The 23,071-nt window shown below is 44.1% G+C and overlaps 1 protein-coding gene across 10 annotated transcripts in view; it reads right to left on the bottom strand.

Annotated features, from left to right (window-relative positions):
- RNF213 (ring finger protein 213) overlaps nucleotides 1–23,071 on the bottom strand; it is a 93,257-nt gene that overhangs the window by 65,551 nt on the left and 4,635 nt on the right. For 7 of the 10 annotated variants that reach the window (XR_006285635.1, XM_043527638.1, XM_043527631.1 and 4 more), the window contains exons 2-9: nucleotides 22,536–22,683; nucleotides 14,830–15,023; nucleotides 10,007–10,135; nucleotides 7,670–8,392; nucleotides 6,407–6,588; nucleotides 4,871–5,029; nucleotides 2,989–3,185; nucleotides 1,924–2,213 (exon numbers count right to left, since the gene is read on the bottom strand). Coding sequence is in view for 9 of the 10 variants with exons in the window: in XM_043527638.1 (XP_043383573.1) it covers nucleotides 1,924–2,213; nucleotides 2,989–3,185; nucleotides 4,871–5,029; nucleotides 6,407–6,588; nucleotides 7,670–8,392; nucleotides 10,007–10,135; nucleotides 14,830–15,023; nucleotides 22,536–22,644 (1,983 nt within the window). In the remaining variant the exon portion in view is untranslated. Of the gene's footprint in view, nucleotides 1–1,923; nucleotides 2,214–2,988; nucleotides 3,186–4,870; nucleotides 5,030–6,406; nucleotides 6,589–7,669; nucleotides 8,393–10,006; nucleotides 10,136–14,742; nucleotides 15,024–22,535; nucleotides 22,684–23,071 lie in introns of all 10 variants that reach the window. The other 3 variants (XM_043527636.1, XM_043527637.1, XM_037914625.2) reach the window with 2 other exon arrangements.

The raw sequence follows: 23,071 nt of genomic DNA, 5'->3' as shown, positions 1-23,071 counted from the left end.
CTAGCTTCCTCCTTTTTGTGTAGTTCCCCTTTCTGAAGTTAAATGCTACTGTGGTGGGTTTCTTTGGTATTTCCCCCCCTACAAGGATGTTAAATTTAATTACTTTGTGCTCGCTATTACAAGTGGTTCAGTTATAGTCAGATCTTGGACCAGACAGTGTGTGCCACTTAGGACTAAATCAAGAATTGCCTCTCCCCTTGAGGGTTCCATAACTAGCTGCTCTAAGAAGCAGTCATTAATGGTGTCTAGAAATTTTATCTCTGCATCCCTTCCAGAAGGGACATAGTCCCAGTCAATATGGCGATATTATAATAAACCCATTATTATTGGGTTTTCTGTTTCTGTAGCCCCTCTAATCTCCCTGAACATTTCACAATCATTGTCTCCATCCTGGTCAAGTGGTCACTCGTATATTCCTGTTGCTCTACTCTTATTATTTAACCCTGGAATTTCTATCCATAGAGAATCTATGGAACAGTTTGATTCATTTAAGATTTTTACTATATTTGACTCTGCGCTCTCTTTCACATATAGTGTAACACCCCCACCAGCCCAACCTGCTCGATTATTCCTATATACTTTGCATCCTGGTATACTGTGTCCCATTGATTGTCATCATTCCACCAAGTTTCTGTGATGCCTGTTATATCAATATCCTCATTTAATACCAGGCCCTCAAGTCTGACTTGAAATATTGCTTCACTGGGCATGGATAAACCCTTCAAGCCTCGGTTTGCCTTTAGGATAAGTGTACATATTTGATTTTTTAAAAATGCAGCTTAGGCAGCATGTTCAGCGAGAGGAATTGTTATCTACCAACCCTCTCTCTGACACAAAATGGAAGAGCATTGCTAAGCTCTAAAGGAAGCCACCCACATCTAGCCCTTTTATTAGGGGGAAAGAATAAAAAGGGAATACAGACTTGACCCAAAGTCCATTCAAATAAATGATTCTTTCCATTTACTCAAGTGGCTTTTGGATTAGGCCTCAGATGGGGAAGGGATCCCAAAGACAGGTGAATGGTGGAAGAAAAAAGTCATTTTAAAACCATCACTTTCCTAACTCACCAGAAAAAGTAAGTTAAAATACTTGGTTAGAGCCTGGACTCCCACCTCATCCACCTCCCTTGTCTGGAAGATCTGTGGAGGGAGAGCTCTAAACCCTAAAGAGATGGTGAAGTATTCTGTGAAGACTCCTGGTGGCAGATTATGGAGTCCAGAAGGAATCCAGTCTAATCTAGCTCAGTCAGATGTGAGAATTCGGGATACAATATCCTCATAACCCAAAGTGGGTCAGGCTTGGACTAGAAATAAGCACAGAGAAAACCTACTGTGCCAAAGAGAGATATGGTAGCAAAGACTTTTAAAAAATTGTTTACCAATATTTTTACTCAGGAAACAGCCAGAACATGTCTATATGCAATCCTGGCACCTCTCTGAAGCCAATATCTTGTGCTCAGGATCTCAAAATTTAATTAAAAAAAAAAAATCTAGCTGTTACAGTTGCAAAGATGACCGCACAAACGTGAGTCAAGTGTAATCGACACAGAGATGTCCAAGTCTACAAAGAGCCTGGAACAACAGCTCTGAGATAGGGCCGTACGGCTTATCTCAGTGGGGTGTTAACTCAGGTGCACAGTGATAATAATTTAAATATCAACATTGTTAAAGCCATCCCAGCAAGTACCACACCCCATGCTCTGGCTCCACTTGGTGAGCAAGTATTGGTGCACTAAACCTCATACTGCAACTAAGGCCAAAAGTTCAGGGAGACAACTCACCCCATCACACAACAGAAAATTATCCATTACTTCCATCAGAGGAGGAAACAGACTAAGGATCTCAACAGCAAAGTTAAAATTGCATATTTAATAACTGAATTTCAACCTCTTCCCCAATACACTGTCAAATGTAATCAGAATACCTGCTTTTCTCCAAACTCTAGCGATGCCCATTCCTTCGGCTCGCCCTCATACACCATTGGCTTCTGAGTGACTATGTAAAACTGATGCAACTGGTTGAGAAAGTTCTTCATGTTGATGTTGGTCCATGTGGTGAGGATGCTGAAGATGGTCTCTAGCATAATTTCTGCTGCTATCTGCTTCCCTCTCTCAACGTTTTTCTTCCAATCATCCCATCCAGCCCAATTCTTAAAGCGTCTCATCAAAGTATCAGGAGGTTTAGTGCATACTATATCATCATACTGGTGCCAATCTAATTTAAAAAAAATATATATATATTTTTTTAAAAAACACATTTAACTTGTAAGACAAGAAGCAGTTTCCCTGCTGCCTCACATACCTGGGAGCAGACCAGCACGGGACAATGGAGTGGGATGAAGGAGGCCTGAGTTCTGTTCCCAGCTTGGCCACAGGTCACTTCCCCTCTGTGTGTGTGTTTCCCTTCCCACCCTCTCTTTGACTTCTCCATTTAGATTCTAAGCTCTTCGAGGAATCAAGTCTGTCACATCTGGAGTGACAACTTTTTATTGGAATGTTGGCACTTCAAAGGCAGCAGCACTGACTAGCAATTACGTTTCAATAAATAGGACATACATACAGATATACATGTGTTGTTAAATGTGCGAATCAGAGGGCATTAAAGATAAAATGATTTATGTTAGATGATTTTATCAAAGTCTGTCCTTTCATATTCCTACACAACACCCCAAGCTTTCTCACATGGGTTTTTTGCCTGGGTGTCACTGATAAGGCTGATTATCATCAGCATCGTCTGGCAAATAAGAGGTATCTAAACATGCATAATTATTCACAGAATCTCAGGGTTGGAAGGGACCTCAGGAGGTCATCTAGTCCAACCCCCTGCTCAAATTAGGACCAATCCCCATTTTTTGCCCCAGATCCCTAAATGGCCCCCTCAAGCATTGAACTCACAACCCTGGGTATAGAGCAGGCTAATGCTCAAACCACTGAGCTATCCCTCCCCATGATGAAGACTAAACAGTCACACACTGTGGAAATCACCTTACCTCCCGAGCTTAGATACTTAGATCGTATGATTAAACAGCGATTCACATCCACTCTTTCCGGGCAAGGTTTGTAAATGAATTCATATTCTCCGTTCTTGCTACGTGAAATAAAGTATTTGTAGGGAAGTGGTTTATTCATGTTGTCCTTGGAAATAGTCACACAACCCTCAATGAGGAGTCCATGCTCTCCCAGGTCCCTGTTCAATACAAAACAGCTTAACAGTGGCAGCAAGCTCGGACAACAGGCAAGCCAGACATTGGTTGCTCTAGTACTTGCTATCCTCCCCAATTGCCAATTTTTAAAAAGAGGGGAAAGACTTAAAATGATTCCCCCTCTTCGTTATATGTTTGATATTTTGCCCCAATACCCAACTAAACAGCTGAGGAGGGCACAACTATGAATTCAGCCAATGAGCACCCTACCCAGCAACAGAAATTAAATGCGACAAATAGACAGTTCATATTTGCTCCCTTTTCCCAAATGGGGGCCTAAGTATCATCAGAGCACAGTGCAGTTTTATGATACCACTCAACCATCCAATGGGCTATTATGATTTATTTTAGGTATATAAACATATTCACTTGCCTAGCAAATACTTCTTGATTGACCCATAATCAGCATATTTCTTTTAAATTCTATAGTGCTGGTTTCTCTCCCTCCTCAGCTGTGGCTCCCACACATACATACAAGCTCTCTGGGGCAGGGACTATGTTTTTGTTCTGTGTTTGCACAACACCTAGTACACTGGGGTCCTGGTGCCCGACTAGGGCTCCTAGGAGCTGCAGTCATACAAACAAGGGATAAACATCACTGTGAAGTAGTTAGGGTTCTCTCTCTCTCTCTCTCTCACACACACACTCACACATATACAATACAAATTTACAAAGAACTGAAAAGATAAAGCACTTAACAGTATATATCATGAGCTCTTCAACACACAAGCACACGCCTTATCATTACCACAACCTTAACTCTGCCCCTTTCACCTCTCACCCCCACATTATTTTTCTATAACACTAGCAGTCATAGATGGGGGGGCGAGGGGGGCGACTAGGTGGTTGTGTTGTGAGAGGGTAGTTTGATAAAGGGTTGTGTGCAGGAGGATGGTTAAAGGTGGTGTTAGAAGGCTGGCAACTCTATGGGAAACCAAACAAAAACTACCTAGAAAATTCAAAGGACCTAATTAACTAACTGAAATGCCAAACTGACTTGCCACCTACTTTTTAGGAAAAACCCCATATTTTATCGCCCATTTTAAAAGTCAACCTTAACTATAGAATCAGGTGCCTCCATAATAACGATACATACATGGGTTTGGTCTCACCATGCTCAAAGGCCCCACTTCCATGAAAATAAAACAATCACACAGCAGGTTCAAAGCGGGAAAAGAAAAAAACAACATACTTTCCAAAGTACTAAATGAAATATTAGCCTAGGTCCACATTTTAAGAGACGAGGCCCTGATGTTATCCTGCATGAATGTTGCCAAGCCTTATTTCAGATAACAGATCACAGGCCCTGTCTAGACTAAGAAAAACGATGTGTTTTGTAAGTCAAGTTAGCAAATGTGATTCAGCTAATGTGACTTGAAACATCCCCATCAAGCGTAAACACAGTTTAACACCAACTAACATGATTGTGAAGATGTTAAACGGTCTCTACACTAAGTCTAAAGGCATGCCGCATTTTAAAAGTCAAATTAGCTAAGTACCTTTGTTCCTAGTCCAAACAGGGCTGCGTAAAAAAAATTACAACAGCCAGGGCAGAGACAAAATACTACACCTGTATCTGTTGCTTTCTTGTTATTGTGAGGCAGGTAGTTAAAAATAAGAGGCCTAAATTAAAATTAAGCAGTGTTGGAACTTACAGAAAAGTACTTACTTTGCGCAGGTCAACTCACAGATGTTATCCTTCCAATTCAAATATCCTGAAATGCCTTGTGCCCTGATGAACACCTTATGCTGATTAGGATCTAGCTTAAAGTCTTTAGACAATATTGCATGGAAACACACTGTGACACCCTCTCCATGATTCACCTGACTAATGACAGAGAAAATAAAGTTAAAATACTATTTAAATATTTGTGTAATTTAAAAAAAATGAATGCATGAGAGCCAACAGCTGTTTGCTTGCTTATTTGTAGCCAACTCCATGAGTTGCATTAATATAAGTTTCAGTGCAAACTCCTCAACATCTGGCCAGATATGAAGGCCAATACACAGTATTCTCCTAGCAAAGTGAACATTACATACAAAGATAAAAATTAGGCATAAGAAATTTTCTATAGCCAGGCATTGACAGAGAACACACTCCTGTAACCTAACCAGTCACTGTCTGATGGGAAACGGTCTGAGATGTAACCTCGGATTACACACCAGCGATTATATACCCACATTTTGGAGGCAAAATATTGCTCCCATGAAATACAGTAAGACCACTTCTGATGAAGCAGCACCCTCAAAAAACTCTCATTCCTCCTATATCCCTACGTTGCTCTCCATCATTCTTGACCCTGACATATTTCTCTTTCCCTTATCTCCTGCTCTCTGCAATCTGTCCACCACCAAACCACAACAATGTTGCTGTTTGCCACAGCTTTGACTGCCTGTAAGGAAACAGTCACCAGTGTCTTCATCCACTCTCACCCTGACAATTGCAATCCCTTCTATTTGGACACCTCAAGTCCCAGCTCTCCAGATTCTTGCACGTGAAGAATAATGCTACTGCCCACTCCTTTTCATGTACCAAGAAATCTGATCACAGAACATCACTCCTCAAGCAACTTCACGGGCTCCCTATTGGTTTCATTGAAAAATCCACTTGAAAAAACTACCCTGCTTATTTTCGACTCTCTTCATGGACCCACTGCCCGCCTATGTCACAGATTCTGTCTCTCTCTAATTACCTTCTTGCCCATCTAGCAACTGCCTCCTCCCTGTAATCTCAGCACTGCTGGTGAGAGAACCCTTCCTCTGTAGTTCCTCCCTTCTCGTATCTTTCTACCGCACTGAATCTAAGGGCTGGTCTACAACAGAAAATTAGACAGACCCAGCTACATCACTCTGAGCAAGGTAGTTAAGCTGACCTAAGTCCCCATGTAGACAGTGCTTGTTTGATGAAAGAATCCTTCTGTCAACCTAGCTACCGCCTCTCACGGAGGAGGATCACCTACACCAATAGGAGAACCCCTCCCCTCAGCGTAACTCCACTGAACTGCAAAAGCAGAAAACCCCACACCCAAAAATCAACCACTTGGCTTGCAAAGTTGTGAATAATTCCAAACACTAGGAAGCTTTTATTTTAAGCCTAGTCTATGCTGAAATGGAAGAGTACCCAGCTACAATCACCCAGTAGCCGCTACTGGCTGAGCTGCATCACATTCAACAGCTTTAAAAAAAGAAAGAGGGCATACTCTACCTTGGCTTAATTCTATTTTCATTGGCTTCCTGATTTTTCTGCTGCTTCTTGTCCTTATTGCCTGTAACAGCTGATGCATAATCCTTTTTAGGAGCTTGAGTTGCCTTTGTTTGATTTGTCTTCTTTTCCATTTCTTCAGGTGTCCCCTTTCTTGGGGCTCCTTTGGCTTCCCCTTCCATGTTCTGTGACACAAACGCACAGAATGACTCAAAAGCCGTGCACCTCAAAGACACGACTTTAATAAAAACCAAACGGATCTGTTCAAGGTGGCATGAGATATCTAAAGTAAGATGTTGCATGTCAAACAACCCAATTCAAAACTGATTCAGTTGGGCCTGTGTTTAGTGTTCTGCACCAGGGCTAGGTTCAGTTCCAAAGACCGGTCAGTTCGTCACTCTCCAGGGCCAGAGGAGATGAGGGTGAATCTTCTGACCAATCTAACAGCCAGAGCTGCAAGACTGCTCTGATCAGGTTTTACATGGAATCTAACGCCAATGTTGGCTGGCAGAAGTCACCATGTTGCAGGTTCCTGGAGGAGGGGGTATAAAGGAAGAGAAAATATCTGCAATTCAACCAGTCCATTCTGGGACTGAACCCCACATTCAGAGAAGATGTAAAGCTGGCATAATGAAGCAACATAGGCAATGTATATGCATTTCTGTAGTGTGTGGATTGTTCTGAGCACTGGTGTGAGATTGGGGAATGGAGGGAGAGGGGGGGACTGAACCACGAGATAAAGTTCAACACAATGTGTTTTTCAGATTCTACGGGGAAAAACTGACAGGCATTCTGAGCCATTTACCAGCTGTACACGCTTCGTTAACAACGGAGAGAAAACTGACAAGAGCAATGCCGAAAATTACAACTCATTTCACTGAATAAAGTTCTGCTCAGAGATAAAGCTGAACCCAAGGGGGGCTTTGGAGAGGGGAGGATAAGACTTAACCCCAAGATGGTTTAGTAAATCCCCCAGCAATGGAGAGGCACTTGGACTGCTGTAGTATAGTTATTCTTGTACTAAGGGCAACTCTTCCACCCCGGAACTAACCAAAGGTGAATAGGGAAGTTCACAGATGTAAGATACACCTGTGCAAACAGACTGGCAAGATGCGTCAAAGCGCCCCCTGCTTCCTCCCTACCCCCTCAGGCTGTTCAGCTGGGTTGGCAGAAATGAACAGGGTTCATTTTACTGCAGTCACCATTTCGAAGTTCAAAAGAAGGAAACTTATTCCAACATAATCACATGATTATTTGGCAGTTTACCTTTGAAACTGGAGCACTTGCTTGCTGCTTCCTCTCTTGTTCGACTTTCCTGCTCTGGGCTGTTTCAGCTTCAGAAAAGGAGACTTTCTTCTCCTGACTTTGATGGTCTGCATCAGAATTTGAATCCTTCCTCACAGGTGCTTCCATAGTGGAGCAGAGCCCTAAGGACACACTCTCTCCCTCTTCTTTGGAAGCCAGTGCATCTCTGTCTCCCCCTGATGTCTGGGTATCTGATCTATTTCCTGAAGGCTGGCCAACTTCAGCAGGGCTGCTCTCATTTTCCTTCTTGGCAGATTCCTTATTTTCTCTGCCCATTTGTCCATCACTTGGGGAACTTTCATCTTCCATCTTCTCTGTGGCTCTGGAGCCTGCAGGCTGAGCAAGCTCATCATTGGTACCATTCTGCACTGACTGGTGCATGGTGTCACTGCTGCAGGGATTGTCTTCCACAATCGTCTCTGGACTTTGACCCTCATTTCCCAAGGGGCATAAAGAACGGTCACTTTTAATCTGACTTTCATTGTTACAGGGAGATGAATCAGCCTCTGCTTTGGCCACTTCATGCTCTTGGATTTGGCTTTCTTGTGCTGGATTTTTTGCACCAGCCAATTCTGAGCTCAAAGAAGAGTCCAGACTACAAGGCGCTGAACTTATAGAGGTCAAAGAGTCCTGCAGCCCAGAGTCAGAAGGATTCTTCTTATTCTTATTCCTCTTTCTCTTTTTCTATGTAGGGAAGTAAAAAAAAAAAAAACACACAAACATCCTCGCTTACTCATAGTGGAGAAATCCTGTATTCACTGCTTCCCTTAACATAGCTGGTATGTCCTCAAACCCCTTGTCCCTTGTAGGTAGAGACAGAATAACTAGTCCGTCTCTGTCATACTCCAACCCCAGCCCCTAAAACATCCTTGCTTATGCTATCACTTTCTGATTTTAAAGACAAAGGGAAACTGGAAGGAAAAAAAATAAAATCCTACCTTAGTTCAGAGAGAAGGAAAATGCTTTGTGTGAACTACTTAAAACTAGGAGAGGCCTAACCAAATTCTGAACTAGGTAACTGCATTTGACCTAAGCACTGCTATTTTAAGTGAATACCTTACTCTTCCCTACTTCATGTCCTACACTCTTGCAGGTATAGAACGGCTGTTTTATATATATTCCAGCTCAGAGGTTGCTGCATTTCCTGAGTGAGGACGGGAATCCCTGTATCTATGGTTGGTAAAGGTCTCTGGGGGAAACCTGCAGAATGAAAAGTTCTGTATAATATGTAGACTCTGATGATGCTCTGAAAAGGACCCGTCTAAGCCTTCCTGCCAGCTTCTCACTTGCTCCATTATTACAGCTGGCTGTATTTACTAGAGTTTTTCACTCCTCGGGGAAGGTGAAATCGAGGGTCCAGGCAATGTAAGCAGGGAGCCGTGTGTAGGCAGGAAAGGCTTTTTTTCCCCTTCTTCTTATGGATAAAGAAACCAAATCGGATACAAAAATTCTTAGAACAGGTTTAAAGGCTGCTACTGCGAAGGGGCAGCGTCACTCTGACAGGCCTCAGACTAAAGAATTTTACACATTCTGTTCGATCCCCCCACCTGAGAATACGAAATAAAACGGTCAGTTCCACAACACACAATAACGGTTCTGGTGAGTGCTTGGAGCGTTGGAGCAATGGAAGGGACGTACTAGCTGAAAGTGAGAGTGTGTTATCTGTGGGTTTCCCTGAAGCCAGGCTCCTCCTGGCGGAGAATCGTCTTATGACCTCTTCCAAAACTAACCGTGCTGCTTCCTCACCCACCTGCCAGTCGAAATGATCAAACCCAGGCTGGATTCACCTTATCTGCTGGTTTTAAACTCAAGTAGGTGGGAAAAAAAACCAAGATCTTCCCATCTCATGCTTCTGATTGTCACTCCAATGAGCATACAGCTGGGTCGCAGGTAGCCAAGCACAAACCACCGCGAGAGAGCAGTGGTGAATGTGGACAGACATGGACAGCGATTGCAAAGCACCATGTTAAGCTGGAGGAGGGACAGACTTAGAGCTATGTGATGAAAGGAGAGAAACAACAAATCCATCTGCCTCATTTGCCAGCACAGGGATTGTGAACAGAGACTGGTTCCAGATTCAGAACTACGTATACACAGGAATTACAGACACACTGGCTCCGCCCAATGCATCAGGCAGGGACCGTTCAGGAAACTGCTGACAGCAGTTATTAAGTTTAACTACATCAGGCTGGCATCCAACTGTTCACCCAGAACAGACACCTGTGCTAGTAATTGGGGCTTCAGGGGAATGCGCTTGCTTAGGCTGCTCAGGGTAGAGGAACTACTCATGAGAACTACCTGCTGTGGGCTTGTATGAGGATAGCAGCCCATCTCCAACTGGATTGGTTTCTCCTTTCTCCTCTTTCTGGAAAGGGAATTAGCATCATCCAACTCACTCCAGACTACACCACTTGCAACTTTTGCTGTCTGTAGAAAAATGGCTTCACTTTCAGAGAGATCAGGAAGTGAGATATAATTGCTAATCAATATTTATCTGTCCGGGTGGGGAGAGTAGCACTTGATATTGCGGTGTTTATTTGTAGCTTGCATTTTTAGTTTATGGCATGGGCAATTTAAAAAATATATATTTTTTTTTCTATTTTCCCTACTTGAAACAAGTCAGATTTTCCTCCTGCTGCTCCCTATGAACGTTATCCATAGAGTGCTCGAGACTTGGGGGATGGCGGGGGGGAGAGGAGAGAAAGCATACCCTCTCCAACTACCAATTCACTCACCAACCTGCTACACTGGAGAAGGAGAGACTGTACAAGGAATCTGCACCGCAGTCCCTACAGGAACCAAAGTGACATAAGGAAATAAGGGTATGCAGCGTTGTTGTAGACATGTTGCTCCCGTGGATTTATGGCTTATTATGGTACAACAATCAGTAATACACTAACGCCCCTTTTTACCCTACAATGACAGAGGTGTTAATGAGTCACGTCACCTCGAACGGTCCCAAGAAGTCCACACAGCAATGAAACAACTTTGAAGCCCAAGCCCCGTGAGCCCGAGTTGGCTGGTGCGGGCCAGCCGCGGGTTTTTCTTTCTGTGTAGACATACCCTTAATTCTGCATCATAGTCAGGACATAGTCTATCTTGTATTGAGCTGTGACACTCTAAGTATCTTTTCCAGACCCGAGGAAGAGCTCTGTGTAGCCTGAAAGCTTGTCTCTCCCCCCAACGGAAATTGGTCCAATGACAGATATTACCACATACCCTTTATGTCTCTAATGGAAATAAATGGCTCGAACAGACATACTGTCTCGCTGTATAATAAATGAGAAGGGTGCAGTTAGGACGACAAGACGTTTAGCGAATGGAGATATCAGGCTGTTCCTCTCGTTGGATTGCAGTCTCTTTGGGGCAGGACTGTCTCTGTGCATGTACAGCGCCTAGCACAATGGGGTCCTGGTCCGTGACTAGAGCTCCAAGGTGCTATGGTAATATACATGCAGTAATAAATAATACTGGTGTCCAGACCCCACCCCTCCTTTGCTTCTGGCAGGCCCTATTGTTCAGAGGCAGCTTGCAAAGATACTCAGCACTGGTGAGGCCTCAGCTGGAGTAATGTGACCAGTTCTGAGCACCGCACTTTAAGAAAGATGTGGACAAAGTGGAGAGAGTCCAGAGGAGAGCAAGAAAGGTGATAAAAGGCTTCGAAAACTTGAACTATGAGGAAAGAAAAAACTGGACACGTTTAGATTTGAGAAAAGACGACTGAGGGGAACCTGATAACAGTCTTCAAATATGTCAAAGGCTGTTATAAAGAAGATGATGATCAACTGTTGTCCAGGTCGACTGATGGTAAGACAAGAATAGACTTTTATCTGCAGCAAGGGTGACTTAGGTTAGATACGGGGAAACACTTTCCAACTAGAACAATAGTTACGCTCTGGAATAGGCCTCCAAGGGAGGCTGTGGAATCCCCATCCCTGGAGATTTTAAGAACAAAGTTGGACAAACACCTGCCAGGAATGGTCTAGGTTTACTTGGTCCTGTCTCAGCACAAGGGAGTGGACTAAATGACTTCTCAAAGTCCCGTCTAGCCCCACATTTCTATGATTCTACGGCAGCAGCCCTGCACAGACATCATGCAAACCATCAACAGCAACACTGTTACTTTTTCACCCAAAATAGAGAAAGAATGGAACCAGTGACCTCACCCACCCACTGACCCCAGGAGCCTTAATTCTAGTAAAGCTCACGCTTGTGAAAGAGGCCAGCCCAAAGAAGTCAATGAAGTCCTGTTTAAGCCATAGATTTAAATTGGACTTAGGCAGTACACGGGCCTTGTGCTAGCCCTCTTGTTGCCTGGAATTTTTAGAAGTTAATATTATTATAGGCTCTGACCAGATCAATTGATCTGACCAGAAGATAATAAGGTTCTTGTCCCAAAATGAGGCTATACAGAATTAAATGGAGCGAGTTCAAAATCCTGTAAGGACCCTCGGAGTATATGGCAAGCACACTCACACGGAGGGCAAAACACAGCCTTAGAGACTTTTATTAAAATGTGAAAAAGGTCCAAAAAGCTCCAAATCACAGAACCAAAAGGTAATAATACAATCCTTGGGGTATCATGCTTTTCGGAAGCTCCTAGATTAGTATACTCACACCCTCTTTGGGGACCTGGTGGTAAGAGACAAAGAACCAGCCTCGTCTCTGCAATGTTGTGAAGGCCAAGACTATAACAGGGTTCAAAAAAGAACTCGATAAATTCATGGAGGATAGGTCCATCAATGGCTATTAGCCAGGATGGGCAGGGATGGTGTCCCTAGCTTGTGTTTGCCAGAAGCTGGGAATGGGCAACAGGGGATGGATCACTTGAGGATTCCCTGTTCTGTTCATTCCCTCTGGGGCACCTGGCCACTGTCGGCTGACAGGATACTGGGCTAGATGGACCTTTGGTCTGACCCAGTGTGGCTGTTCTTATGCCAAATGGGTCTGACGGTCTAGGTTCCTCACTGCCCAAGATTGATGGTGAATAATAAAGCTGAAGGGTCAAATGATGAGTAGCTAAGTTAACAATTGACAGCTGAAAGACTCAAAGATAAAGGAAAAGGCTAAAACTCAAAAGAAGAGGAAGAAGTAACAGAATAATACCACCACAGGGTGGTTTGCCCTTTACAGGGCCTGAGCACTATCATGAATATTCATGCTAATGCCCAACCTTCCATGGCCAAATCTAACTTCCTCACCCACACAATATCGGGATGCACTTATTCTAACATATAGATGCTAACATATCTATACATATTAATGCCAATTATCTCATTCTCAGACCTGTCACTTCTTGCCTGAACTGGTTTATGGCTGTTTCTTCATGTTCCTGCGGTGTTCCCTGTGGTCACCATTTACCACGGAGTTCCAGCTCCTATCCTTAGGTAGACATGTCTAAGGGGTGACTGTTAGGCCATTTATCTATGCCAAAGGTCACCAAGCCTACTTCACCATACTTATGCTAACTTGCTGAAACTAATCATACAGGACACAGACCTGTAGGTTCCTTGAGTTACAGCCAAACATAACAGAGTAAACCAAACAAAATACAATAAAACAAATGAGCAAACCAGTAGATAATAGGCAGCATGTAATAAAGCAAACCAGCAGGCTAGCCCTATGGGCTACACGCTGCATTGGATACATTGCACCCTGCAAGTGTATTGCTCTCTGACCATCACAGAAAGCCCAGGTTTTAAGTGGGCAGCTCACAAGTCTCAGTGAAATTTGTTCAGCTGTTATCATCACATTCACTTATCTACATACAAAATCACAGTGCTGAAAGTTACAGATTTAATAACCACCACAAAAACCCAAACACACACCGCCCCCACCACAATAAAATCAGGGAAAGTACTATGCCAGGGGCAAAAATGCATAACTGTAGGTATTTCTGCCAAAGTCATGTTACAAAATAAGTTCCCTGTTCATCCCTCCACATGTATTCTGGTGTATGACATTTCATGCCTACTGTTTTGTAAGTATTGTTTGTTGTATAATAATTTTGGGCCAGTGTTTACCACATGAATCCCATTCAAAGAACTGGAGATAAGTTACCATAAAATGTTAATTAGAATTTGGGAAATCTAATTAGGATAGTAGCTTTAAAGTTTCTATGTTCATGAGAGATTTTATTAACTCACACAAAACTGGAAACAGAGGGGTTTTTTTTTTTAAATGTCTGAGGATCTGAGTTAGAATATTCTGGAACTTAATAAAGCTGTCACCATTATGAAGTCACCATTAAAGAAAAAGACATCTTGGAACATTTTTTTTTTTAAGTCCTCTGCTATAAGTTGTAATACTTGGATTTCAAATCCTCTTTTAACTCTGAGAATCTGTTTTCCCAAGCATTTAAACTTTTCAGCAATATGAGAATCAGACATTGAAGGACTTGTCCGCATGAGAAAGGTTTTGCTACCCAGAACCAGCATAGCCTCCTAGGCCAGATGCGGCATAGACCAGCACAAGAGTGCTACTGCTGGCATAGCTTCTTACACTAGTTCCCCGAAGAAAGTCAGCTATACCGTCAAAAGCATTTTTTGGCTGGCATAACCATGTCTACCCCAGGGCTTCTGTTGGTACACACACGTCAGAAAGACAGAAAGTTCATATCCCTAAGCAACAGTATTATACTGGCGAAGGTTTGTAGGGTAGACCCAGCCTAACGTAGCAGCATTGGCTGACAAACCCCCTAACAAGCAGATATTGACTTTGGACAGACAGATTTTTAATCCTGAAGCTTTTCTGTATCATTTATCGATTTATTATTGCCCGAAATATATTGTTAGGGGAAGCTGTATAATTCAGTATCTCAGCGACACACACTGAGACACCATTCGCTACAAAATTTATGATGTTAAAATATGTATCAGATTTCCTTTAAAAAAATTAGTGGTTCCAGACCAGCCGTTAGTGGTTCCAGACCACAAGCAAAAAGCATTAGTAATAGCTGCCTCATGCTGTCAATAAGAGAGAAAGCAGAGGAGTGATTTGCTTGAATCATGCTACTTGGCACCCGGTGGCCTTACCCACTCCAATACTGCAGGGAAACATGAAGATTCCTCAAGGTCTCTGCACAGTACACAGTCCGCACCAGCGCATTCCAACATACTCACTTTCTTCTTTGAGACACCGCTTTGAGTCCCCAAGCTCTGTGATAGCAGCTCTCCTGGCTTTCCCTGTGTTTCTCTGGTCAGTGGTCGTCGATCAACAGCTGGCACTGTGAAGGCGCCCTCTACCTTCAGTTCTCTCCCACTCTCCACTTCCCCCTCAGGGACTGGAGCTGGCTTTACATCTCCACTTCCTACAACTGAGAAAAAGTTCTCTGTTAATTTTGCAGTCAGGAAACAAGGAGGAGACAAAATGTAATTCTCAGCTGGAGTGAAAAGGAGGGAGAGAAATCACAAATGCTGATTAAATGCATTGACTGAGACACGAACATTGCTTCCACACCCCTTTCCGAAGAGAACACTAGAAATAACTTCAGAAGGGAGGAAAGGAGCAATGCTCAGCCCTAAACCAAGGTTAAGAGAGAAGGTCCAGTGAACATGACTAAACTGGAAGCCCCACTCTGAGACCACTTGCATCACGTTACCAAAACTGTACAAGCCATTAAACTTATACTGCAAAAAAGGAGACTAGAGAGGGCTGGTCCTGAAAGTATATTTCAGCTCCCAGGCTGAAATCTCAAAGCATCCCTTCCTCTGTTCAGTGCAGAAATATGCCCTCCGCCTCTGTAAAAAGCATCAGAGTTACAGAGCTGGCTGCACCTTAAAGCTAATAGTTCCAGCATTGTCCCTTAATGACTCTTAAGTGTTGGCTGATAGGTGGCTATCTTTCTCCAGCCATTCTTCTCCTTCCTGCCTACATTTCAGAGAGCCCCCTATTGACTTAAAGGAATATATTCATACAGCAGACATCCCAATAACCAGGACAGCATATAGTATCCGTAAATTTTCACAGGGCAGCTCCAAATCTGTTACAGGAGGCACAGGAAGGGAAAAAGGTCCATAAGAAAGTAAGAAAAACATACGACGAAACATGATATGATTTGCAGTCAAACCAATCTGTGTGTGGATGACAGGGTCAGATACATAGCACAAGAAAACTCTTCAGAGCTATCCTTTGCCCACACTGCGATCCCACCACGCAGATGCTGCCACAGCATGAGAGCTGCAGATTCTAGGGGAGGAACTAATTCTGGTAGCGGACAAGTAGTAAATCAACACTGTCACCTATCCTGCCAGATACTTGCTTATAGCAGCTGGGTTTCATAGTGCTTTTGTGCTCAGGGTATCATTAACTTGTGTATTTTTCACATTTTTTTACCTGCCTTTGCCAGCATGTCATTCCAATCATCTTCAATTGCTCTCAACTCCTTCCTTTTTCCTCCAGGAATCCCCCCCTTTTGGCTTCCCATATGTGCCATGGCTTTATGCAGTATCATCTTGAGTGGTGCATTCACCATTGTATCACACATGTTACCAGTTTGCTCCTGCATAATCCTCAGGGCAGAACTGTGGAGTGTGAAGTGAACAGGGCCGTGGTGTGCACACGTGGGTATGAAAGGCAAAGCCAACAAAGCCCAGGAGCTTATCTATCCCCTCAGAGAACAGGAAGAACGTAAATAAATCACAAGAGCCAAAGCATAAAATCTCCTCTCCCTTCCCAAAAAAACAACAACAAGGAAACAAAATACAATGCAAAAAAAAAAAAAAATCTAAAAAATAAAATGGTGGTTTTAAATAACAAATGTAATATAGAATGTGGCCTGCAAAGTAGGTGGGATAGAAATCACAGTTGTGCCCTTGTTCGCTTCTTTATGATGCATGAAAGGGGCAGGAAAGGATTTGAGAAATAATTCCACTTGTGTTTTACATTACCAACTCAAGTCCTGTGACCCTGTCTAGACCCTGCATCGGATGCATCCGATGAAGTGAGCTGTAGCTCACAAAAGCTTATGCTCAAATAAATTTGTTCATCTCTAAGGTGCCACAAGTACGCCTTTTCTTTTTGCGAATACAGACTAACACAGCTGCTACTCTGAAACCTTAAATCTAATGTATTTTTAATTACTTTATATTAACAAGTATCAGAGGGGTAGCCACATTAGTCTGTATCCACAAAAACAATGAGGAGTCCGGTGAAACCTTAAAGACTAACAGATCTCTTAAGGTGTCTTTTAGGTGCCACCAAATTCCTCGTTGATTTTATATTAACAGGATCTCAAAAACAGCTTTGAAGCGGTTTTGTCTTTGGGCTTTGTTAGAGCAAGATGACCTTTCACTCAGTTCACCTAGTCAAACCATAGGTGATAATTCTGTAATTTCTTACTGTAGGTTGTGAGGCCCTAAGGCCTGGCCTATGCTACAGAGTTAGGTTGATATAAAGCAGTTTACATTGACATAACTCTGTAAGCATCTGTCATGGAGTGTGTGGGAGTCCAGGCCCTGCACCCCTCTTCCTGGGATTCACTGAGACTCTCAGCCAGCCAGTAAAACAGAAGGTTTATTGGACAACAGGAACACAGTCCAAAACAGAGCTTGTGGGTACAACCAGGACCCCTCAGTCAAGTCCTTCTGGGGGAGCAGGGAGCTTAGACCCCAGCCCTGGGGTTCCCTGCATTCCTCCACCCAGCCCCAAACTGAAAACTAAACCCCCCCAGCAGGGTCCCTTCTGCAGCCTCTGTTCACATTCCTGGGCAGAGGTGTCACTTCCCCCTCCCCCTCCTGGCTCAGGTCACAGGCTCTCAGGTCTCCCATCCCCAGGGCACATTCCCAGGTCAACACTCCCCTCTCCCTGCTGCGTCACATCGTCACAGCACCTACACTAAAATGCAGTTCCCACCAATGTAACTGGCCCACTACACCGACTTAGTAACTCCACCGCTACAAGAGGCATAGCACCTAGGCTGTTGCAGTTAGGTTGATGCAGTGTCAGTGTAAACACTGTTTTGCTTACATCGACTGTTGCTGCCTTTCAGAAGAAGCCCAACAATGCCCCACACTAACAGTTAAATCGGTGCAAGCGCTCCTGATGAGGACACATGCTACTGACACAAGGAGCGTAGTGTGGACATGCAAAAGCAATTTAATTACTGAGGGACTGTAAGTCAACAAAACTTAGGTTGACTTAATTTTATAAAGCAGACTTGCCCTAAGTGTCATTGCTGAAATGTGAGGTTTGAATGAGTAAGGGACACTGACAATTGTGTAGATCAAATGGCAATGGGCTATAAGTGAGGTCCAAGGAAGTGGCTAGGCCTTAAGGTCCAGAGACCCATCTGTAAATCCCTAACTATTAACCCAGATAAGGAGTTGTAACAGTTTTGATGGAGTCATCTCCTGTTGTTCCCCTGCTCTCGCCGTCTTGGGAGAAAAACACAGAATTGTGGCCTCAGACACATGCAGTAGAGAAACATCCCTTGGAGGGAGGGCCTCAAAAGTGAACCAAAGGTTAAGCTTGATCACGCTCTACCAGGATTGCACAATGCAGTTGGGGTGCAAAGCTGCAATACCCTGATTCACTTGCAAGATTTCAGGCAAGGGACGGAGGAGTGTTAGCAGCTCAAATTGCAACCTCAAAAAGTCCAGGTAAACGAGCAAGAAGTGGACTCAATCTACTTTCTTATTGAATTATTGATTTTAACTTATGCTGTTAATTCCTTGATTAATTCATCTGATCATCACTGTAACTTCAATGTAATTATTGCATTGTTTAGTGTTGTAGGGAAGTTAGCTTTACATTTGCCTGTTTGTTTTCTCATTACAATTCATAAAACATACACTGAATTGGTTTTGTCTCCTCAAATTGTCATGACATCTAAACAACCTTAAAGCAGAAAGATTTGAATGAAAACACTGATAAGCCATTTGGCTCAGGCCTGAATTAAACCCCATTACCATTTTACCCTATTGATGATAACCAGACAACTAGCGCACAGGTGAGATATGTTTGCTACAGACTGAAAGCTGAGCAGCTGAAAGAGAAGGGATTTTCAATTAGACTGCTCACAATAGTGTGTGTTTTATTAGCACCTATTTAACTTCAGTGATTATTTAACATTTGGAAAAGGAAGCTGCTTAAAGATTCAGCACCTGCCGCCCGTTCAGTTTAAGGCATTAGAGCTCTTTGCATACTCCTGCCAAACCAATGAAGAGCAGCCTTGACACTCCAAATATTTCTAAAGTAAAAAGCAATCAGGAAATTTCAGAAACAAAAACAAAAGAACATAAGAATGGCCATACTGGGTCAGACCAAAGGTCCATCTAGCCCACTACCCTGTCTTCCAACAATGGCCAGTGCCAGGTGCCCCAGAGGGAATGAACAGAACAGGGAATCATCAAGTGATCCACCCGCTGTTGCCCAATCCCAGCTTCTGGCAAAACACCTCAAACTAACGTTTCAGGCCTCCTTTATCCATCGTAACAAAGCAGGAAACAGAAAAAAACCAATTAAAAAAAAATCCTTTTTTTGCACAGTGTCCAACACAATACACATCAAAGGATGCTACTGCAATAAATAGTAACAACAATAATAATGACATCCATAAGGTAGAGCAGGGTCGGCAACCTGCGGCACACGTACCGATTTTTACTGGCACGCTGCTGCTAGCCGGGGTCCCGGCGGCTGCCTGCTGCTGGCCTGGGTGAACGGAACCCCAGGCCAGCAGCAGGTTGAGCGGGGCTGGCAACCGGGACCCTGGCTGGCAGGAGCCAGCGGATGGAACCCCAGACTGGCGGCGGGCTGAGCGTTCTGTCTCCCGGTGTAGTGTATGAAATGTCTCCCCGTAGGAATGTGCTAATTACAGTGTACAACTTACGGCTGCCAGTCCTGGTGCTCCGCAAGAAGCACATTCCTACGGGGAGAAATTTAATACACACCTGGGTAGGGAAGGCTGTGTCTCTCCAAACAGCCCGCCCCCTATCCGCCCCCTCCCACTTCCCACCTCCTGACTGCCCCCCTCATAACTCCTGACCCATCCAACCCCACAACTCCTTGTCTCCTGACCACCCCCTCCTGGGACCCCCCACCCCATTTGCCCCCCCCCGGGACCCCACCCCCCTATCCAAGCCCCCCTGCTCCCTGTCCGCCCCAACCCCTATCCACACCCCCAACCCCTGACAGGCCCCCCCCGGGACTCCCACACCTATCCAACCCCGCCCCGGTTCCCCACGCCTATCCAACCCCCCGTCCCTCATTTCCCCCGCCCCCCCCCTCATCCCCTTACCATGCCGCTCAGAGCACCAGGACTGGCAGCTGTAAGTAGTACCCTGTAAGTAGCACATTCCTATAGGGAGCAATTTAATACACTACACCCGGCCCCGCTCAGCCCACTGATGGTCTGGAGTTCTCAAAATATGTTCTCTCACCCCTTATCAAAAATTACACTACAATTAACTTAAAAACTTTGTTTGTGTATTACAGTAATAGTTAAAAAATGTATAATGTTAATAAATACATAGGTTTGATGAAACAAAGTAGTTGTACTTATATGCCTGTGCTTAATGTGTGTTTTCGATGATTTACCTTCTAAAAAAATCTCGCATGTGCACCCCCAGGTTAAGAACCACTGCACTAAACTGATAAGAGCTGCATTTTAATTTAATTTTAAATGAAGCTTCTTAAATATTTTAAAATCCTTGTTTACTTTACATATGACAATAGTTTAGTTATATAATATATAGACTCATAGAGAGAGATCTTCTAAAAATGTTAAAATGTATTACTGGCACGCGAAACCTTAAATTAGAGTTGTCAAGGTTCCTTCCCCACTCTGAACTCTAGGGTACAGATGTGGGGGCCTGCATGAAAACCCCCTAAACTTATTTTTACCAGCTTAGGTTAAAACTTCCCCAAGGTACAAACTATTTTACCTTTTGCCCTTGGACTTTATTGCTACCATCACCATGCGTCTCAAAGATATATAACCAGGAAAGAGCTTGCTTGGAAACGTCTTTCCCCCAAAAATCCTCCCCAAACCCTACACCCCCTTTCCTGGGGAAGGCTTGATAAAAATCCTCACCAATTTGCATAGGTGAACACAGACCCAAACCCTTGGATCTTAAGACAATGAAAAAGCAATCAGGTTCTTAAAAGAAGAATTTTAATTGAAGAAAAAAAGTAAAAGAATCACCTCTGTAAAATCAGGATGGTAAATATCTTACAGGGTAATTAGATTCAAAACATAGAGTATCCCTCTAGGCAAAACCTTAAGTTACAAAAAGACACAAAAACAGGACTATACATTCCATTCAGCACAGCTATTTTATCAGCCATTTAAACAAAAACAGAATCTAACGCATCTCTAGCTAGATTACTTACTAAGTTCTAAAACTCCATTCCTGTTCTGTTCCCGGCAAAAGCATCACACAGAGAGAGCCTTTGTTTCTCCCCCCCCTCCAGCTTTGAAAGTATCTTGTCTCCTCATTGGTCATTTTGGTCAGGTGCCAGGGAGGTTATCCTAGCTTCTTAACCCTTTACAGGTGAAAGGGTTTTTCCTCTGGCCAGAAGGGATTTAAAGGTGTTTAGCCTTCCCTTTATATTTATGACAAGAGTGAATAAATGAAGACTTGGCACACCTCTTCTGAGGTAGAGACAGGGCAGGCAACTTGATTCTCACCCTGCCCATTGTCAGATGGGGGATTCCCAGGGTTGGGTAAAAGGGTCCCACACACCCCTGCACAGACTCCAATCCTCTCTCCATGAGACCAGAGGTAACCCTTGGAACAAGTTCCATGTTTTACAATAGCACAACGCTTTTATCCAACCCAGCAAAGCGAGGAGCAGATCCAGGTCAGGATCTCTAGCAAGGGTTACACCAACTCCCTTGCCCTGATACAGCACGCAGCTCGCCCCTACCCCCACACCTAGCCAGACATGCACAAACTCTCTGCCTTGTGTCCATGCAACCGCACCACCCTTAGGTCAGTCCAACCTGTCCGTGCCCTCTGCTGCTTGCTGCTTGGTATCAGCTGGCCTGGAAGCTCCAGCCTGTGCATCCCTAACAGTCTCCTTTTGTCTCTCCTCCAAGCAGCTCCTCATTCAGCTCTGCCTGCCTCCATCTGGGTGTCTCTCTGCCTCCTTGGCTCAGCACTGCTACTTTTCCCGCTGCTCTTTCTTTGTTCTCTCTACAAGTCTTCCCAGTTCCTGGGCTTGTCCGTTCCTGCTCCCCCCAGCCCTCCTCCACCTGCTCATTGGCTCAAACCCTCCCATGTGGTCCATAGTTATGTCTGTGTCCTTGTTCTGGAGTGGCACTCAACCCCCAGCCAGTCTGGTTTGTGCAGCAATTCCGGAGGGGGGGGGGGGGGTCACCTCAGGTACCTCCCCCATGCTCTGCTCTTCCCCAGCCATGGGAACAGATTTGGGTGCCTCCCCCGACCTCCTCACTCTGTTCGTCTCTTGCTTTGGGGCCAGGACCAGGGTCAGGTTCTTCCAGTAGGGATCCCCCACCCATGTGAGCCACCCCACCAGTGGGAGCCCAGTGACTCTTTCCAGACCTGCCTCCTGGCTACTAGGACTAGGAGGTCCTCACCCCTCCCTTTTTGGGCTCAAAGTGGCAAGGCCCGAGCATGTTCCAGTGGACCCCAACTTCTCCGATCTATCTGTCAACTCTGCTCAGATCTGGTATACCAAACATATGGGGTATGGGATCCCACAGGCAATGTCTGATTCGGGGACCCAGGCTGCATCCAGTTTAGAACACCTCTGCTGCTGAAGTACTATTTGCATGTCATCATGTGTACATGTCACATAACTTCGCCTCTTTGCAATATCCTACAGTCAGCCAAGCAGTAAACCCAAGTTACCCCCATCCTCCTACCTTTTTCCATACTCTGTGTGCTGATGTGGGGGACCAGCCTGAACCCACAGCTGCTGCAGAAGTTGGGAGAAGCATCTTGAGAAATGTAGTCACATTTAGGGCACTTCATACCTGCACCCTGCCACCTCAGGAAAAAGTTTTATGCTGCCTGTTTCAAAGCAGGAAGAGAGACACACACAAATGGTTAAGACAGACAGCAAAACATTGATTCATTATTAGTGACCCTGGGCCCTTGCTAAATTTCACCCTCAGGACACTAAGAAAATGTGAAAGCTACAGAGGTCAGATAGGCAATGTTTCAAGGCCCCACAAACCATTACTTGGGCATAAAATGAAACTATCTCCCTGCTTCCCACACCTCACAAGCAACAGAGACTTCAGTTGTTAAGTTCATTTATTTAAAAAAGCAAGTGCAAATATTTCAAGCAAAATAAATTAATGAAAACCGTTTTAAGAGCCTAAATCATTCACAGTATGTGTGCATACAGACTTAACAAAAATACAGATTTGTAAAATGTAACCCACTATTTCCTTTC

Source organism: Chelonia mydas, chromosome 14, assembly GCF_015237465.2.
Source record: "Chelonia mydas isolate rCheMyd1 chromosome 14, rCheMyd1.pri.v2, whole genome shotgun sequence".
NCBI classification, from domain to species: Eukaryota; Metazoa; Chordata; order Testudines; family Cheloniidae; genus Chelonia; species Chelonia mydas.
Note: the sequence above shows the minus strand (reverse complement) of the source record. Positions and strands in the feature narration are given on the sequence as shown.